Source organism: Sciurus vulgaris (genome assembly GCF_902686455.1).
Source record: "Sciurus vulgaris genome assembly, chromosome: 3".
NCBI lineage: Eukaryota > Metazoa > Chordata > Mammalia > Rodentia > Sciuridae > Sciurus > Sciurus vulgaris.
Window position 1 is genome coordinate 171,138,561 of NC_136463.1, and position 20,293 is coordinate 171,158,853.

General features: G+C 57.1%; 1 protein-coding gene across 1 annotated transcript; it reads right to left on the reverse strand.

The window, feature by feature from the left end:
* Positions 1-4: 4 nt before the first annotated feature.
* On the reverse strand, positions 5-20,051 carry OBSL1 (obscurin like cytoskeletal adaptor 1). The gene is given in 22 exon segments (XM_079131276.1): positions 5-136; positions 861-1,130; positions 1,434-1,538; positions 1,840-2,001; positions 2,169-2,325; positions 2,863-2,975; positions 3,789-4,055; positions 5,044-5,436; positions 5,439-5,705; positions 6,306-6,483; positions 6,485-6,582; positions 6,760-7,047; positions 7,122-7,397; positions 8,060-8,332; positions 11,118-11,390; positions 11,908-12,180; positions 13,991-14,263; positions 15,701-15,997; positions 16,193-16,495; positions 16,639-16,890; positions 16,979-17,248; positions 18,767-20,051. Coding segments are annotated over 22 exon segments (5,808 nt in total). The 5' UTR covers positions 19,779-20,051; the 3' UTR covers positions 5-128.
* Between the last annotated feature and the right edge of the window lie 242 nt (positions 20,052-20,293).

Here is a 20,293-nt window from a genome sequence, read left to right on the forward strand (position 1 = left end):
AAAATGAGCTGCAGCACTTTTATTGTTTCCCAACACCTCTGGTTCCCATCGCCCCACCACTGCCCTGGGTAAGGGCAAACGCCTTCCAAGCTGTCCGAGGGCACCTGCCTGGTCTTGGTTGGGTCCTGCTAGTCACCTGCAGAGGAATGACTCCACGTGGGGCTGGGGGAGAAGGGGCCACTTTCCTCCTCCCTGGCAGAGCCTGGGCACCCACCGGGGGAGAGCTGGGCCCTCAGCCTCTGCCTCACCCTTTCACAGCCTCTGTCAAGGCTGTCTGTGAGGGCAGGAAGGTGGGGTCATTGAGGGTGGGACAGAGCAGGGCATGTAAATGGAATGCAGGGATTTGGGGTAGACTGGCAAGGTATCTCCTACATGGAAGAGGAAGAAACGAGACTAGCTTAGGAGCCCTTTGTCGATGTTGAACTTGCTTAGTGAGGCAGAAGCCAGCCTGGCAGGGAGCAGGAGGGGTAAGTGTCAGTGTCAGTACAGCTTCTGGTGGATAAGTGGGAAAGAGAGGAACTGGTAGAAACGGGGTGTTCAGGAGAGCCAAACAGGGTCCAGAGGCAGGAGGGAGTCAAGAGAAACCTGATGGAAGGATGGGTAGGAATATGGGGACAGCAGACCTGTAACGAGTCACTCTTGTTGAGGAATCAGGTCTCCCTCCTCTCAGTCCTGGTTGTGATCTATCACACCCTCTCCCGCCCCCACCTCCAACACACCCCAGAACTGACTACTATGAACCTTTCCAAGTCCTGCAAAACCTTTCATAGGGGTGTCTCAGCCCAGCACCTCCAAAGCACCCCCTCCTACCTGGCCAGCCGGCCTGCCCCTCTGACCTCTGCCCAGTGGGCTTTACTCACCCTCTACCAGCAGCCGTGTGTTAGCACTGTCCTGGCCAGCCTGGCAGCAGTAAGTGCCCTGGTCCTCAGGTCGCACGTCATGGATAACCAGGCTGTGGGTGGGACCGTGGCTGCGCATCTCATACTTCTCTCCCGGGCACAGCTCGACCCCCTCCCGCAACCAGCACACGTGGCCCCTGGAGCGGGACACGGTCACCTCCAGCACCGCCCGGCGGCCAGCAAGAACAGTCTTCTCGCGAGGGGGGCGGCGGCACATCTGGAGAGGCAATGCTGGGAGCGGTTGGGGGGAAGGAGCTTAAGTTAATAGAAACACCCATGGCCCCAGGAGGAGGAAGGTATCTTCCCTCCCTATGGCCTCCACTCCTGGCATTAGCCCTTCGTACCACAGTCCATTCCTCTGCATCCCCAACCCACAGTCTCTTCTTCCCCAGGAAACGCGTTGCCCTCTGTGACCCGCCCTAAGACGCCCTTCCGAGAGAGGGGAGGCAGCGTTACTAGGAGGAGCCGCCAGTCCGCCAATCCCAGGGCCGGGGTGATGCCCACTACCCTGTCATCCCCGCCTCAGTAGCTTACCCTCCACCTCCAGCAGAGCCAAGGACTGGGCGGGTCCCGCCTGGAAGCGGACATCACCGGCGTCCTCCACTCTCAGCTCGCTCAGCACCAAAATGTGTTTCTTCCCTGGGGTGATGGGGGGCAGCTAGCAAGGCCGGAGCCGCCTCTGGGAGGGTTAGGGGACGAGGGTGGAGCTAGAGAAGGCCCCGGGTGGGTTGGGACGCGGAAGGTGTGCGTTGGGATGCGGAGCGGGAAGAGGAGCGCTCGGGGACTCAGAGCTGGGGGCGGAGAAAAGTCCTGAAACCCGGTTTGTCGGGCCGTGGGGCGTGGCCTATTCGAGCTAGAGGCGGAGCTTATTGTGGTGGGCGGGGTCTGTCTGGACCTGGGGCGGGGCAGCAGGCCAGAGAGGGTAGAAAGGCGGCCACACCTTCTTGTCGGATGCGGACGCGGCCTCCGGGTCTCAGCGGGCGGCCTCCGAGCTCCCAGCGCCCCGTGGTCTCGACCTCCGACACCGTGCACTCGAACGTGGCGCCGTCGCCTTCGCGGGCGCGCACGGACTGGAGCTCGGAAAGCACTGACACCGTGCGCTCTGGGGCGGAGCCGGGGCGTGAGGTGGGGTTGAGTGGAGGGGGAGGCGCCCGACCACGTCCACGCCCCGCCCCCTCTCTGAAGCACCTGGGGTCAGCCGAGCGGAAAGACCGGTCAGCGGTCCCATAGCCCACGGAGCGTCCAGCCCCCGATTCGCCCCGTACCCACCACGCACGGTCAGACGAACCGGCCCGGCGCGGGCGGTCCCCACCACACAGCTGTAGGTCCCGGCGTCCGAGGAACTGCAGCGCCGCAGCTGGAGAAGGCGGCGCGACCCAAGGGCCTGGAGCCGGAGCCGGGGGCTGGGGCTGAGTGCGCAGCCGTCCTAGGGGTGGGAGTTGCAGTCTGGCCGAGCCCTGCTGAGTGCTGGCAACCGCGGGCCCTGGAGGGCGGCGCCCTCTGTGGATGCCAAGTAGTCTGGAGGCGAGTTTACTTGGGCCTCCTGTTCCCAAGCTAGGGTCGGGCAATCCCTCGTCTTCCTTTCCGGGCTGCGCCAAGAGCCTCACTTTAGGGACTTTAGGGCCCAGAAGGGGCACCACAGGCTCAGGAAGCCAGATCACGGGGCGGGGGGGCGGGGGGTGAGCGAGAATTCTAGAATTAGGCAAATCTGGATTCAAATACGGGCTGTAGCCCTTTTGTCTGCCCTTGGGCAAGTACATTCATCTCCTTAGCTCAGTTTCTTCCTAGGCAACAAACACGGTGGAACCAAGACCTACCCGTAAGGGTTTCAAAGATTAAAGGTTTAAATGTAATGTCAATCTTGGTACAGTGCCAGGCACATTCATTCAGTGAGTATTAGTTGTTCTGTCCAGGTCATTACTGTGGTTATGCAGACAAGTTTGCACTGGGGCTGGGCTCTGACCTTCTCCCAGGTAACATCAGCCAAGGCCTGGGAAAGCTCGCACTCGAATGTAGCCGTGTCTCCCTCAGTCACCTCTAGGTCCTGTGGCCCCTGCACAATGGTCACTGGAACCTCTGAGAGTGGGAAAGGAAGGTCAGTACACAGGAATCATGGACAAGGGCAAGATGACCCAGCTTGCAGGGATGAGGAGGACACATGTGGGCATAAGGGGTCAGTGTCCAACACATTTAGACAAATTATCAGTGGGGGCCACTGAGTGGGGAGGGGACATGCAGGTGCAAATGTTTTAAGGGGGACACAGCTGGGCCAGAGGATCAATCAGGTGGGTGTGGCCAGCTGGAAGACACACTTTAAGGTGGTCAGTGGGGGACATGCTGGGAGACAGAGGGGAATGCGGGAGACTGGAACAGAGGTGTCCGTTAATTCATGTGCAGACAGGCCTGGTTAGTCGGGGGCCATGCTTGGCTGTGGTGGGTAGCAGCAGACACTGGGCAATGGGGCACCCTAGAGTAATCTAAATGTGGTCAGTGAGGAGCACACTGGGGCTAGAAGCAAAAGTGGGGGACGTTCAAGCAGGGTCTCTAGTGGAATCACCGATAGGCACCATCAGTGGATCAGAGGAACTCGGGTGGTCACAGGGACTACACTCAACCAGGCACAAGGGCTGCAAGAGGCAGGTGTGATCAGGGGCTCTTTTCAGGCAGCCAGCCAATAGGGACCACAGTGGCATCGCCATGCTCAAGGTGGTGAGGTCAGTGGGTTTTCAGGGTCTGGCTGGGGCAGTGGGGCCACACACGGGACTGGAAGGGTCAGAGGAATCACACTCTGGCAGGTAGGTCAGTGAGGGCCACACTGGGACAGGCAGGGTCAGTGGAGGCCACAGAGCTAGTAAGACCAGGGGTCACACACAGGCTGATCAGCCGCACCTCTCACAGTGAGTCTGGCAGCGCAGCGCAGGGAATCCGCCGTGAAGGAGACACAGCCCGAATCCGCCAGGCCCAGGCCACTGAGAGCCAGACGGTGAGTGTGGCCCTCCGTGTGAATGTGGCACTTGGGCCCGGGCTGCAGCCGGACTCCACCCCGGGCCCACTCCCCAATCACACCCTCCTGGGACAGCTGCAGCTGGAAGGTGGCACTGCCCCCTTCGCTGACTGTCACATCTTCCAGAGGCTGCAGTACTCTCAGCTGCCGCGCTGGTGTGGGAGGTGGTGAGAGTGAGCTCCAGCTCTGGGCAGGGGTCCCAGGGGCTCACCCCCTGGCCCTGCCCCCAGTCCCCAGCCCCCAATCTGAGGCTCTGACTGCAGAAGTTGAGAAGCGGTGGAGGGGGCAGGAGGGGAGCACAACTGCTGGACTTGTGGGGGTGCATACTGGGTTTAGGAACAGAGGACACATGAATCTGGTGAGGTGTGGTTTAGGGGGTTGAGGAATCTGGGTGAGGAATGCTGTGAAACTACACAGAGCAAATTTTGGAGTCAGACCCACTGGGATTGGAACCTAGCTTTGCCATGTAGTTTGTGTGCTGTGTGGGCTCAGGCAAACTGCTTGACTTCTCTGGGTCCAAATTTCTCCAATTGTACAAGATAAATAACATTAAAACATGAATTTATTGTTATGACTAAGTTAGCAGAGAACATGGATCACCAACAATAACCATTTACTAAGCTCTGTGTGAGGTTTTTCATGTTATCTCAGTTAATGTTCTTAAGACCCTGAAGGTAGAGATCAGTCTCATTTTAAGGAGATTTGGCTCAGAGAGGTTAAGTAACTTGAGTGAATTCACACAGCTAATAAAGAGCTCCAGTTGGGGTTAAGGGGTGGAAAGTGCTATGTGTCAGTCACCCCAGGTTCTTAAATGGGCATATGTATCCCTGGGGCATGTGACTAAAGGTTAAACACGAGAGTCTTTTTGAAATATAATATTTATGTGTATAGCAAAGCCACCTTGGAAATATGAAATGGAATGCAAAATCCACATGGGCTTCTGAGGTAAATAGAAAACATTAGAAAAAGAAGATTTGCTTTGGGCAGGCTGCTTCAGGTTCCTCCCCTGGACCAGGATGGCCAGGGCCGACTTTCCTCAGTGGCAAGGGGCACTTTGGTGGGGGTTTCAGGGACTCTAGGACAGTCAGCAGAGGTTGTGTCATGGGTGGGTGATGCGTTAGGAGAGGACGGGGCACTCACGCCTCACGCTGAGCCTGGCCAGGGTGCGATCGTGGTGGCTCTCGCAGCCGTAGGTGCCCTGGTCGGCCAGCACAACGCCGTGGATGAAGAGGCGGTGGACATGGCCATCCTGGGCCAGGGACAGGCGGGGGTCATGGGGTAGGGGCTCCCCGCCACGCATCCAGCGCACGGCCCCTGCCGCGCTCACTCGGCCGGTCTCCACTTGCAGGCACACGTCTTGGCCCTCCTCTGCCCGCACATCCTGCAGCCGCCGAAGGAACAGCAGCTCCGTCTCTTTGGGGAAGCAGAGAGGAGGCCATGGAGCCTGTTGGGCGCTGGAGCCTGGGGCCTCGCTAGGTCCATCCCCAGGCAGAAGCGCCAGGCTGCTGGGGCCAGGGCAGGAGGACGCCCACCTCGGACGTGGAGCCGGGCGCTTGTGATGCTGCCCCCTGCCCGAGCGGTCACCGTCCCCGCGTCCTCGAGCCGGCAGCCTCGCACGGTCAGGGTGTGACTTGAGCCATTCCTGGACGTCTCCAGCAGGGGCCCTGGAGTGACAACGAGGCCGTTGCGCAGCCAGGTGACCTCTGCCTCTGGAGGTGAGACTTCACACCGGAAGGTGGCATCGTCACCCTCGTGGACCGTTAATGGTGTCAGCTCGGAGAGAAGCTTCACTGGAGGTGGCTCTGGGGGGGGCAATGAGCCAGCGGATTTCCCCTTCTCTCCTTTTAACCCCCACCCCCACCCCGCCTCAGGGACAGGCCCTGGCTCCCCATCATTTAGCACACCTTTGCTGAAGACCTACTGTGTGTGGGTTAGGATGCCAGCTCCCTGCCACTCACTCCTGTTAGCCAGGTCCTCTCAGTCCCAGCCTGTGCCCACCCGCCACTTGGTAATAATAATATCATTTACCACGGATCCTATTTGTAGCACTTAATTGTCACAGCAACCTTCTAGGACAAGCACTAACCCCCCATTTAAGAGTTGGGGCTCAGAGAGGTTGAGCTTAGCTCACTAATGTCACACAACTGGGGAACAATCTGGTTGGAACTGAGGTGGGTTGCCTCCATGGCTGCTGCTCTTGGCCACTGGGCCATGCTTTCTCTTTTTTTGAGGGCTCCTAGGACAGGGAGCCCTGTGCCCTCGTCCAGGTTTGTTGTTGTGCACACACTGGTGGGAGCCAGAGGCTGTGAGGTGGGCTGGGACATGAAAAGGGTCCAGAATAACAGGAAGTGGTCTTTGGGTTGCCAGGGGTCAAAGGGCGTGAGGGGCGGGTGCACTGTTACCTTCCACGCTGACGAGGAAGATGCGGCTGTCCTGGGGCGCATCGCACAGGTACTCCCCTGCGTCCCCGCTCCGTGCCCCCCGCACCCGCAGCACCTGCCTGGCCCCGGCCTGCTCCAGCTGCACCCGCCCCTGGCTCGCCAGGCGCTCCCCGTCCTTGTACCAACGCGCAGGGCCCCCCCGGCCCGGAGAGGTGCACCACCAGCTCCAGGTCCCCGCCTGGGGTGCTTCGGACCCTCGTCTGGGCTGCCTCAGGGGCCACCACCCGCACAGGGGGCTCTGTGGGGTCAGAGCTGGGGGTCACCGGACGGAGAGGCTCCAGGCCAATGAGGAGGGGAGAGGGAGGCATGATGGAAAAGGAGCTGAGGGCCAGGCAAGGGGTGGATGAGGTGTGCTACAGAGGAGGCCCATGCGTTCTGGGGTACTACTCAGGTTTTCTGCCCACGCTTGACTCACCAGCCACCTGGACGGTGAAGCTCAGGCTTGGGGCCTCCGGGGCAGCCCCAGTCTGGCAGGTATAGAGACCTGCATGGGTTGCATCTGCAGCCTGGATGCAGAGGACACGGCGGGGGCCCTCGGCTTGGAGCTCCAGGCCCTGGCCCTCCTGCACAGGCCTCCCGTTGTGGCTCCAGAACACAGGGGCACTAGCCCGGGACAGCTCACAGATCAGCATCACTGGCTCCCCAGGGGCCACGCAGAGCGGGCTGGGGGCTGCCTCTGGTGCAAGGAACTGCACCGGGGGCTCTGCGCAAAGAGAGGAAGGGGTGAGCCCGAGCAGGCCTCCAGCTCCCCGCCCGGGGCCCGCTAGGAGCACCTACCAGCCAGGCTGACGTTGAAGGTGACAGCCTCATCGCGGGTCTCACACACATACTCCCCGGCATCCTCGGGCTGCGCATGGGGCAGGGTGAGGGTTCGGGCAGGGCCCTCCGCGCCCAGCTGCAGAGCATTTGATGCCTCCACCTCCAGGCCGTCCTTGTACCAGCGCACCTGGGACCCGGCAGGGGCCACCTCGCAGCGCAACTCCACGCGCCCTGGAGCACCAAACTGCAGTTCCAGGGAACGGGCTGCTGGATGCACGATCCTCTCTGGTGGGGCTGGTGGGTGAGCAGAGAGGGGCAAGGGGTTGCCCAGCAGCCCTCTGCCCGCCTTGCTCACAGATTCTCAGCCTGCTCCATCTGCAGCACAAGCCACGGGCACCTGCTGTGTGCCAGACACTGTGCTGAGCACCTGCAGCTCACTCCTTAGCTGCTCTGGACGACTGCGCTGCACAGATGAGGACCTGGGGTCTCCACGGAGGAGAGCGACTTGTCCAATGTCCCACAGGCAGAAAATGTAGATCAGATCCACACTCAAAACTGATCTCGACATACCCCCACCTCCATCTGCCCTCCTCACCTCCCTCTCCTTCCCCTACTTTACCTCTGGTGCATTTAGCACCACCCGTCAGTGCACCCTCACTAGAGTATAAGCTCTGTGAAGATAGGTTTTGTCTCATTGGTTTAGCACCTAGAACAGTGCCAACCATATAGTAGTCGCTCAATAAATATTCGTGAATAAATGAATGAACGACTGGTTCTAACTGCTGGGATTCCTTCCACCAGGCCTGCAGTCCCTTTCTCAACTTGATTTGGGATAGCAGGGCTCTGCGAATGAAGAGGCTGGGGAATTCCTAAGATACAAGAATTTGGGACAGGTGAGTGTCTGTCCCTTAGTTCCCTGCCTTGCTACCTCCCTGTGTACCCCGGAGTCTGCCCACCTGTGACAGTGACAGTAAAGAAGGCCGAGTCATCTCCAGCATCACACACGAACTCGCCCCCATCCTCAGGCTGGGCAGCGGGCAGCACCAGCCGGCGGTAGGGGCCATCACTCTCCAGCACCAGGGCCTCACTCTCCTCCACCTCCAGTCCATCTTTGTACCAGCGCACCGGGGCGTCCTCTCGAGACAGCTCACACATCAGCACCACACACTCCAAGCTCACGGCGATCAGGGTCACCTCATCCCGAGGGTATATGATCCTCACGGGGGGTTCTGCAAAGTGGGGGTAACCACAGGCTGTCGAAAACTCAGTGTCAGCCTCCCTGGAGATATTTGGCAGCATGAAGCCCTGTTGCCCGTATGATGATAGCAGTGAGTAGAACAGTAATAACAACAGGTCCATGATCTGCTCTCTGTAATCTCCAGCACCAGAGGTGTTCACAAGGCTGTGGATTCTAGAAATGATGCATTTCTCATATATCACATACCCTCAGTCCCCTGGGGCACCTCTCCCAATAATCAACCCCATCAACCTTTCTGCAATGTAACATGTATTCACCCTAAGTAGGATATATGAAGAGATTCATGTTCTAGATGTAAAGATACACATACATTGACTCTAGTAGATAATTAAAGAGTAGAAATGACTTCATAGCAATTAAATTCAGGGTTCACTGAAATGAGTTTGCATACTAAACTTACGGAAAGCCTTTTGATTTTAAGAGTTTTCTTTTTTCTCTTTTTTCTTTTTTTCTTTTTTAGAATTGTGAATAAGGGGTGGTGGATCTGAAATAGCGAACACTTCTATACCACTTCCTAAGGTTTCAGGACCAGTCCTTAGCACAGTGCACATTTAAACTTCACAGCAATCCCAAGAGGTAGGTATTATGTGGTCTCCATTTCCCAGATGAGGAAACTACGGTGCAGAGTGATAAAGCAACTTCCTCAAAGTCATAGCTGGCTACAGTTACTCAAAGGCAGAAGGAAGAACATCATTTGTTCAAAGGAGGTGCACACTCTGCAAAAAGCTGTAGGATTGCACACCTAGGTTTGGAGGAACTCAGTAATGCTTTTTGCATTCGTGTATGAGAGTTGCCAACACCTAAGAGTTCCCAGAGTTGCCATGCGCTAGATCCTGAGGGCTCATCTCCAAGTGCTGGTCACTCCTCCACTGAAAGGAAGTCATGGCCCTATTGGAAGTGACCAGTGCAATGAGCGGAAGCCTATCCACATCCCCTGGTCCCCTTGTTCCCTCAGGATCTTCAGGTCTTCAGGAAATTTTAGTACCTTTCGCCCCCTTGTGGTAGGGCCGGGGAACTGCTAGCTGCCGGGCCAGGATTTTTTTTTTTTTTTTTTTTTTTAAGGTGTGTGCATGAGCAGAAGTATCCAAAGCGCGCACTGAGCCTTCCGCCTCCATAGGGACTGCTGCCTTGAGCTCAGGCAAACCCGCCTCCCTACATGGGCTTGCTCTAAGATACTGGAGGATGCAGCCTAGGTGTCCGGGGCCCATGGAGGCTGGTAGACTGCAGAGAGTGGTGGTTATGAGAGCAGGGTTCAGTGATGGACCTGCACAGCCCTGGGATTTGAGCTTGGGGTGGACTTGATTCAGTCTGGCCTAGAGCTGAGGTGGTGTTTGTGGGACGCCCAGGTGCAGGCTGGAATTAGGTGGCTGTGGCCATTATGTCTGGCCAGGGCTGGGGGCGGAGGGAGTGAAAGTGGACGGACAGAGGCTAGAACGTGGGCACAAGGCCTCATTGGCACTGCAGCCTGGGGTGCCATGCTCAGCTATCTGGGGTGCAGGGAGCCGGGGCCCCTAAGCAGCTCAGCTGGGCTAGGCGTTGCTCCTAGGGCATGGCAAGGGAGAAACAGGAGGGTACCAGCAGTGGGATGGTCTCTCCAGGACAGCCATCAGGGTTCTTCTGTCACCCAGAACTTCCTAAACATCAGTCACCCCATACACACACTGGAACTGGTGCTGTGAGCTGTGAGCTGTAGCCCCAAGTCTCCTGTATGGAACCAGTATTACTGCCCCAGTCATCCTGTGCTTTTCCTGTCTAGATTGTTCTCTGCCCACCCCCATCCCCACTAAACTCTGCTATCAGTTCTAAAGGCACTGCCTGCTGCCCTCACCAGGGGAGCAGCCCCCCGCCTTGGGATTCCTATGGTGGCCCTGGTCTACCCACTCTCTGCCATGTCTGGCTTTCCTGCCAGGCTGCGCATGCTGGGAGGGCAATGACAGTTTTCTGCGAGGTGCTAAATATTCGGAGCCCAGCCCAGACTGGCCCTGTGTGTGCAGTGGCAACTTCCTCTGAGGCCCTCCCTGCCTCTCCTCTCTGCTCTCAAGCCCTCTTCCCTTACCACACTTATCACGAGTGTCACTGTGTGTTTATTTGTGTGTTTATTGGTTTAACACAGGGGTCGCAAACGCAAAAGCCCACAGGGGCCAGGAACATTAGGTCAGTAGCTGAAGCAGTCTGGGGAAAGGCAAAAAGGAATGGCAGAGAGGGCAGGACAGAGGAATGGGGGCCCCGTCCTACGGGGCTACTCAGCACCAGCCGATCGTCGCCATGGGGGGAAGCGGGACCAGAGCCGCCGGGTCTTCGGCTTTTTCAAGAGGACGCATAACTCCGGATTGTTATTTGAACTGTCCTGACTTTGGTAAGACTCTGCAGGCCAAACAAAACACATCCATGGGCTGCCTGGGGCCCCAGGGCCTGCCCGTTTGCGACCCCTGGTTAACAGCTGCCTCCCTGCTGGACTGGCAGCTCCCGAGGTCAGAGACTGTCTATGTCACTCTCCAATTACTCCTGTGCCTGTCCCAGAGACAGTGCTCAATCGATGAGCTGGCAGAGCACAACCAGTCCTGGCCTTGGCACTGAGGAAGGGCCTGTTCACTGGAAGGGGCGTCCTGGCTCTTCCCTGCAGGGGCCCTGGTACATGCACCCGTGCCCAGGCCTTCCTCCTCCCGTGCGCATGCAAGCAAGGGGACAGTCGGCCAGCTCCCCCAGGGGTCAGGACTGTTCTCTGGTCACTCTGGGGAGTTGGGGGGGACCCACACCTGTGACCGTGACAGTGAAGGAGGCTGACTCGTCATCAATTTCACACAAGTACTCGCCGGAGTCCTCAAGCTGCACAGCGGGCAGCACCAGGCGACGGACAGTGTCCTCCTTCTGCAGAAGCAGTGCTGGGCTCTCTACCACCTCCTCACCATCCTTGGTCCAGCGCACCTCGGCCCAGGGCCGGCACAGCTCACAGGTCAGCACCACGCGCTCCAGGCGCACAGCTGCTACATACACCTTGCCGCTGGGGTACACAATCCACGAGGAGACATCTGGAGAACAGGGACAGCCACCACTGGGCATGAGGGGCTGGGGCCAGTGTGCCCTCCTGCCCTCCCTGATCCAAGCCTCTTCCCCATGCCTGGGCAGTAGGCCTGTGCTGAACAAGAGGAGCCTCCCTTAGGTGCTCTCAGCTAGAGACACAGTCTGCTGAAGACAGCTGTCATGGCCAGGGGTACAAAAGTGCAGTCACCAAAGCATTCAAGGCTGTATGAAGGGTGGAGCTGGGGGTCACCTGCAGGCCTCTGAGATCTTTTGGCCCTCTAGTCCCTGGGACTCCTGGCCCTGAAGTATATTTGCTATCCCCAAAGATTCCCCTTGGTGGGGTCTCCAGGACAATGGAGAAGGTAGGGCTTCCCTGGTGACACATAACCAGGACCAATGTGCTCACAACACACTTCCAGACTATGGCTTGGCCTCGGTGGAGAAAGGGAGGGGGTCTGATCAGCTGGACACAGGATTGAGTAGGACAGTGCTGCGGCTGGCCCCTGTGGCCTGCTGGCCCCCCACCTGTGATGGTGACAGTGAAGTAGGCTCGCTCCTCTCCAGCGACGCACTGAAACTCGCCCCCATCGGGGGGCTGAGCAGCGGGCAGCACCAGGCGATGGTGGGGCCCCTCGTTCTCCAGCACCATGAAGTCGCTCTCCTCCACCTCCTGCCCGTCTTTGAACCAGCGCACAGGGGCGTCCTCTCGGTCTACCTCACAGGTCAGCATGACACACTCGGAGGTGATGGCATGCACGAACACATGCTCCTGGGGGTCCACGATATGCACTGGGGGATCTGGGGTGGGGAAAGAGATGGATCACACAGACACCTGCACACGGAGACAGGAGTCCAAACTGGCCTCGAGGCAGGAGACACTGTCTCTGCATGCGAGGACACTGCCGGGTGTTTAACGCTGCTGCATAGGAGGTTCAAGGACAATGATATTGGTTTGGTTTTTTTGTTTTGTTTTGTTTTGTTTTGTTTTGTTTTGTTTTGTACTGGGGATTAAGATGGAACCCAGGGCCGCTTAGCCACTGAGCCACACCCCCAGGCCTTTTTGTATTTTATTTAGAGACAGGGTCTTGCTGAGTTGCTTAGGGCCTTGCTCATTTGCTGAGGCTGGCTCTTGACCTTGTGATCCTTCTGCCTCAGCCTCCCAAGCCCCTGGATTATAGGTGTGCCCCACCGTGCCCAGTAATGATACGGGTTCTTGATAGCATGGCAGGCGAAGCCATGACAAAGATCATGTGGCCCTTGAGTGTTCCATGGGTCCCCAGTGGATCAGAGGTAGCCGGATGGGGACATGGAGGGAGGGAGGCAAAGAGTTCACACAGAGGCATCCACATTTGTCTGGGCAGAAAGGAGGTCACTGCCATGAGCCACACTCACTGAGCTTGCTGCTTCCTTCACAATAAAGTCCCCAGGATGGACAGGAGGTGGAGAGTGATTTACTGGTGGCAACTAGCTGTTCCTATGGGTAGTCCTATGGTTTGATATGAGTAGTGTCTCCAAACACTCCAGTGCTAAAGGCTTAGTCCCAGGGTGGACCTTTAGGAGGAAGGGCCAAGTGGAAGGTCTTTAGGTCACTGGGGCATGCCCTCTAAGGGGCCTGTGGGACCCCAGCCTCTTTCTTTGCTTTCTGGTCATGAGGTGGGCTGTTGGCCACTGTCACTAAGCACCACCAGCAGAGGTTCAAAGCAGTGGATCCCCCCGATCTTGGAATGGAAACTCTACAAAATATGTCTCCTCATAAGTTAATGATCTCAGGTATTTGTTATAGTGACAAAAGGCTAACACAGTAGTGAGTTCCCTGTCATGGGGTGCACTCAGGCAGGGGCCACAGGATCTCCTGGCAGTGGTGTCGAGAACAGGATTTCCACTTAAGAGGGACAGGATGAGCAGGATGAGTACTTTCCTACTGCCCTCCCTGAGAGTTGACTTTGTTAAGAGGACCCTCAGGCCCTCAGGCCCAGTCCTGGATGGTGGCTCTGGAGAGCCCAGGAAGCCTGGGCATATGCTTTTATAATAAACCTCCAGAGTGGTCCCAAAGCAGTTGGACCAGGAATTGTCTGCTGAGGACCCCTAGACCAGGCACTTAACACTTCTGTATGATCTGACCACCTGGAGCAGGAAGCAGAGGCTAGTCCTGGGTGTGATGTAGGGTTTGCTGGCTACATAATAAAGGGGTAAGTCACATTACCTCTTTGAGCCTCAGCCCCTTTGTGTGAACTGGAATTGTTTATCCCTCATGTAGATGTGAAAATTAAACCAAATAGTATATATCTGAAGTCCTACCATAGCACTAGGCTCAGAGTGAGATGCCCAGTAAATGTTACCTTAAACAGTAAACCTTTTCTTCCCTTAATTGCATTTTGTTCTTTCGCCCACCTAGCAGATGGTGTGCGGGGGTCAAGTGTGCCAGAAGATGATGAGAGGGTAAAGAAGCATGTGCAGCATGATTTAAACTATGTACCCACGAAGCCCTCCCTCTAAGGGAACCCCAAGCATACAGATCAGGGGGCAAGGCTTTTCCTACCCCAGAATTGGCCTCAGCTAGAGGCGCCTGGGCCAGTATGGTTCCTGACCTTGGACGGTGGTTCCTGACCTTGGACGGTGACACCGAAGAAGGCCGAGACCCCTTCTGTTCTGCACTCAAACTCGCCGCTGTCTCTGACTTCAGCCTCAGGCAGGATCAGACGGTGTCTGCGCCCATCCATCTTCACCACCAGTGACTCGCTCTCCTCCACTTTCTGCCCATCTTTGTACCAGGTTGCTGGGAAGTCTACTCGCGAGAGCTCACAGGTCAGCACCACCCGCTCAGAGGTTGTGAAGGTCAATGACACCTTGTCCTGAGGGCTCAGGATATGCACTGGGCTCTCTGCATGGGGAGAAATAGTCATACCCAGTGTCCTCAGCATGCTCTGCCTCAGATAAGCACCCCTCTCACTGTGTGCGTGAACGTCAGGGAAGACAACTGCTATCTGTGCATTTGGTGGCATTTAAAAATATAAGTCTGAGTTTTTGTGTGGTCTGGAAATGATTTAAATAGGAGCCCTAAAGGTTCATAGTAGCTTGGTCTTCACTGTGGTGGTACTGGGGACCCTTCAGAGAGAGAGCCGAGTGGGAGGAATCGAGGTCGCTGGGAGCATCACCTTTGGCAGAGATCAGTGTCATTCTCATAGTACCCCAGTTAGGTCTCGAGAGCAGCTTGTTACAAAGTAAGGCCGCCTATGCACTTGTCCTCACACAATGCCTTCTCTTTCCACCTTGCTGCCATGTTGTGACTCAGCCAAGAGGGCTCTCCCCAGAGGTGGCCCCATCTTACGCTTTCAGCCTTCAAAATGGTGAGTGAAACGAATCTCTTTTCTTTATAAAGTACCCAGCATCGGGTTCTATTATGGCAACAGAAAACCAACTAAGAAAGCCTCACACACCAACTCTTAAGAGCAGTGGTTTTAGGATACCTAAGAATTCCTAGAGAGCCTACCCAAAATGCAGATTCTCAGAAGTCTGAATATGCAGGGGCCAGAGAATCTGCATTACCAACTAGCCCTCCGGGGGAGTCTGACGTGGGGAATCCTGGGTGCTGCTGCAGCTGCTGTTTATTTCTCCCCTACCCTATGCTTGCTTGGTTGGCAGCTGGCCCCCTCAAGGCCCCATACTTGGGTACTGCTCAATTCTTGATTGGTCTTACAAACTCCAGTGATGATGAAATGGCAAATGCTAGCATGTTCCTTGAATTTTCAGTCACCCTACTCCAACTATCCTTGGGGATGCCTCATCCTCTGTCCTTCCTTGTCCCAATAAGTGTCATGAGGGAATTCTGGAGTCAGACTGCCTGGGTTCATGATCCAATACTACCACTCATTAGCTTTGTGATGCTGGACAAGTTATTTAACCTCTCTGTGCATCTGTTTTCTCACTTTTAAAATGAGGATGACAAAAGATACTATGTCCTAGGGCTGTTGAGAGGATAGTGTTCATTAATGTCAAGGGACTAGTACGATGCCTGGCACATAGGGAGGCTGCTATGACAGAGCAGGAAGCAGTCAGGGACTAGAGGCCAGGGTCCCTGCCTCCCAAGTAATATGACAAAACGCTCCAGAGAATTGGGATATGATGCTATGGAGAGAATGAGTGCCCGTATGTCGTACACAGGTTGCAACTGGCCTATTGGGTCTCTGAGCACTCAATATGAACCTATCGTGGATGCTTATTAGTCTGTGAGAAAGGGGACCAGCATTTGCTGTGTTTGGCCAACAGAACTTCTGTGTCTCAACCCTGCCTGTCCCCTCGGGGCCCCATCAGCACCCACCTTGGATGGTGAGGGCAGCTGAGTCCTGTACACCAGGGCAGCTGAAGCCAACCAGGGCCCCACTGTCCTGGTGCTTGACGGCTTGCAAGATAAGTCTGTGCTGCAGGCCCTTCTGCTCCATTCGGTACCTCAGGGCCCCAGGCTCCACCTGGCCTTCTGGCTTGTTACCCTTGAGTTCTTCCCCGTTAAGGAACCAGGTCCCCTGGATGATGGTGGAGAGATCGAGGGAGAAGACGGCATCTTCCCCGTCGTATACCTGCACATCCTCCAGACCTGCCACCAGGCGAGCTGTAGGCACTGAGGTAGGGACAGAGTGCAGCCATATCAGAACCAGAAAGGGGACAGAGTGCAGAAACCAGAAAGCGAGGACTGTGCTGACAGATGGAAGAATACGAGGACAGGGACGAGGGCAGGGAAAGGGAGGAGAGGTGATGGAAGGACATGACTTGGGGCACAGCCACTGACAGGCAGGGTCTGACTGGACTCACTCACCAAGGTGAGCAGAACCATGGAACACAACGTGGGGACTGCGACCATGTTCGCTGACGGTGCAGACACGGAAGCGGTAGTCACCCTCGGAGGGCACACAGTCCCCGGGCACCTCCACGGCTCCAGCTTTCTCAATGCTGAAGCACTGGACCCAGTCTCCAGAGCCCACCTCCTGCCGCTCCAGCCGGTAGATAAAGGGGGTCTCAGGAAGTGGCTCAGGAGGCTTCCAGGTCAGTAGGACCGTGTTCTTGTGGCCCTTGAACATCTCAGCCAACACAGGAGGTCCTGGAGGATTATGCTTGACGCCTGAGACAAGGGTGAGGTTTGCACTTGAGTCTTGCTCAAGCCTCCCACAGCCCTGTCTTTGAATATACTTTGCTGACCCAGGCTCTGGCATCTGGTCACCCTCCCACCCTGGCCTTCCTGTGCAGAGGCCTTCATGTCCTCACATTTGACTCTGAGCAGAGTGGTGGTACGGGAGTTGCCCAGGCTGAAGGTGACCTCGCCCGCATCTTCTCGGGTGACCCCTGGAAGGACCAGGGCGTGCATGTGACCAGAGCTGCTCTGGCAGGTGGCCGGCAGCTCCTCCCCATCACGGCTCCAGCGCCCCTCGACCCCAGCCTCTCGTGTCTCCACCAGCAGCACCGCGTTCTCTCCCTCCAGCACATCGAGCTTCCGGGGCAGCCTCTTCAGGATGGGCCCTGGGACGTGCATGGGAAGCTGTCAGCCAGGTCTAGGCACCTGCCAGCCACAGTCTCAGCCTTGATCTCCTCCCACTGGCCAGCTGACCTTTGACTGTCACATTGGCTACTGTGCGCACCCGGCCTCTCATCTCGCACAGGTAGACGCCATCGTCATCTGCCTTCAGCCTGTGGATGATGAGGCGCCTGACGGTGCCCTCTTCAATCTGTTCATACTTGCGGCAGGGCAGCAGCCGCTGGTCCTCTCGGAACCAGGCTGTGGGGATGCGGGAGTTGGGCACTTTACACTCCAGCACAGCAATCCCATGCTCCCGGCCCTCCACGTCCTGCAGGGGCCTCGAGAAGCGGAGGCGGGGCTCTGCGGAGAGGGGAGAGACAAGAGAAGGGTCTGGAAAGAGGCCAGCCCAGGAAGAGGGCTCCTAAACACATATGAGGCCATGCTGTTTACTCTTTCCCCAGAGACAGCAGGCATGTGGAATCGTAAAATCCTAAATCACAAGAAGGTAAGTCAAATGATGGCCTTTTCATCTGGCCCTGACACTTGCTAGCCACATCACCTTGAGCAACCTGTACCTCAGTTCCCTTACTTGTAAAATGGGGAAAGGGAGGGGAGAAGTTAGATCAGTCCAGTGATTTTCAAACTGTCCCCTCAGGCCTCTCAGAGGCACCTTGCAGGGTCCAAGTTGAATTTCATTTTTAAGGTATTCTAATCATTTTCAAAAACATAGTAACGAGACAGAAAGAGAGAGAGAGAGAGAGAGAGAGAGAGAGAGAGAGAGAGAGAGAGAACAGAAAAAACAAAAAAAGAAAAAGAAAAAAATTAAAAGACATATGATGCTGGAAACTACCAGCAGGTTAACTTGGGCTGCTGGAGAAGCTAGTTTTTTTATGGCACTCTGGGAAGTTCCTCTTGCCTTCCCTCTGGGCTTTTCTTTCTTGATGAAATTCCAGTTCAGCACCGGCCTGGCGAGTTTGTGCACATCAAGCTGTACCAGTGAAGCCAACGCCACAGCCCAGGTGCCACATGCTTGACTGAGTGCCAGGCAGGGCTCAGAAGAATTTGTCAACATTTTTTTCCCAGCGAGAAAGTTGGGTAATAACCAGTGAAGGTTATAACCCCTCAGGTTGTGAGGAAATCTTATTATGGAGAGCTTTAACTTCCATTGTGAGTATGGGGTGTGTTTTTGTTTTCCATAAATTTTCTGTTTATGAATAATGTGGGCATTTATTAGATATTATTGGTGATTCAAGTTCGAAAAATAAACTTTCTCCATAACCTTTCTCTTTTTTCAAACTTAAAAGATCAGTTTAATGAAAGAATGGCCAAAATTTGTGGACTATCTTTCCTGTGAATGGGTAGTTTCTCTAATGTCAGCATCAGGGCCTTCCCATAGGTTCAGAGGCTAACCCACTGTAAGTACAGTCTCCACTCCAAATGTGTGCATTCAGTATGGCAGCCCCTTGTTCTCACTGATTATTAGCCCTATACATCTAGACCTAGCCTTATTCGTTTAGACAAAGAAAAATGTTCCTTTTATCTGTCTTACATACTGGGGTTACGAATGGGAATCCAATTGAGGAAGCGCTAAAGTACCACAGGTTGGAAACTACTGAAGGAGAGGTCTAGGGTTTTCACCGTTTGCACATCAAACATTTCTTGGTGACTCGGAATGGGCTAAGAAATTCTCGAGTACCCTGGAGACCTATGAATTCGAATCCCTGAGGGTGAGAAGCAGGCAGGAAACTAATATTTAATGTTTCCACCTGTCGCCCAGTCTCTGGGCAGAGCCGGGCACCAAGCGGGGGCACGAGGAAGAAGGGCCTCGGAGGGCGCTGGAGGCCCCTCCTCAGCCCCAGGACGCTCAGAGGGCGCTACCTTTGACGTGCAGCTGCACAGCGCTGAGCGTCTGGCCCGCAGAGTTCCGCGCCGCGCAGACATAGAGCCCCCGGTCCTTGGCCTGGCAGTAGAGCACCTTGAGCACAAAGCCGCCATCGCGATCGCGGTACATGAGGCGGCGGCGATCAGGGAGCAGGGGACGGCCCTCCCAGTGCCATTCGATCTCGGGCTCAGGCTTGCCCATCACGTAGCAGCGGAACTTGGCGTGCTTGCCCTCGTTCACCCAGAAGGTCTTGGGCGCGCACTTGAGAGGCTCCACCACCGGAGCGGGGGCCTCTTCGGGGTCCTCCGGCGGGCTCTCGGGGGGCTGGTGCACCTGGAGCAGCGCGCCGGCCTGCGCGTGGCCGTGCGCGTTGCGGGCGTGGCACACGTAGACGCCCGAGTCTGGCAGACGAGCCGCCAGGATGCGCAGCGCCAGGCTCGCGCCCGGGCCACCCGCGGCGCGGCCGGGCTCCAGCACAAAGTGACTGCTGTCCCACACCTCGTCCAGGGCCATCCCATCCTTCTCCCAGTACAGCGTGGGCTCGGGGAGGCCCCCCACCTGGCACGTCAGCACCACCTCCGCCCCGCGCAGCACCCACTGGGACCGGGGCCCCGTCAGGAACACCGGGGTTCCCTCCCCGGTTCCCGGCGGTGGCAGCGGGTGCTCGGCGGGCTGGGGCTCGGGCTCGGGGGCTGGCGGCTCCAGCACGGTGACCGCGGCCGCCGCGTAGGCCTCTCCTGCCGCATTACGAGCGCGGCACACGTAGACCCCGGCGTCGGTGGGCAGCGCGCCGCTCAGCAGCAGGCCATGCTCGGCGCCGTCCGCCGGGAAGCTCAGGCGCTCGGAAGCGGCCAGCTGCTGCCCGCCTTTCTCCCACACGACAGTGGGCGGCGGCTCCCCCAGGACCACGCACTTGAGCTCGGCCTCCGCGCCACTTACCACCCGCACGGGCCGCGGGAAACGCAGGAAGCACGGGGGACTCCCCTGATCCCCTGAGACCGCCTTCATCGCGGTGGCTGCGGATGGCCTGCCGCGGCGCGAGGGAAGGGCGGGCGGCGGTGGCGCCGAGGCCCGGAGAGCAGCGCGAGTCCCCGAGGCGGGAAGTTGGGGACCCGCGGAGCTCTCCTCCGTCCACCCCTTCCCGGCTCGCCTCCTTACCCTCGGCCCCGAGCAGCAGCTGTGGCGCGCGGCGGAGACTCCCCGGCCCAGAGCCCAGAGCTTAGGGGGCAGTCCTTCCTGTTTGCCTTTCCAGCAAGGGGCCCCGCAGCCTCCTCTGCCCGCGGCCTGGCTTCCTGCTCTCTTCCCAGCCCCCTCCCACAGCCTGGGCCTCTTTCCCCTCCTCCCTCCCACCTCCAGCAGCCAGGTCCCAACTGCCCGCCAGGCTTGGGCCTGAGTGGCAGAGGCGCCTGCAGCTGCCAATCCCAAAAATATTCTCTGATGACACAGCTGGAGGACAAGAGCCCAGACTGGCTCCTCCAGGCTAAGTATAGAGCAGGCTGGACCACCTGCCCCCTGCCCAAGCC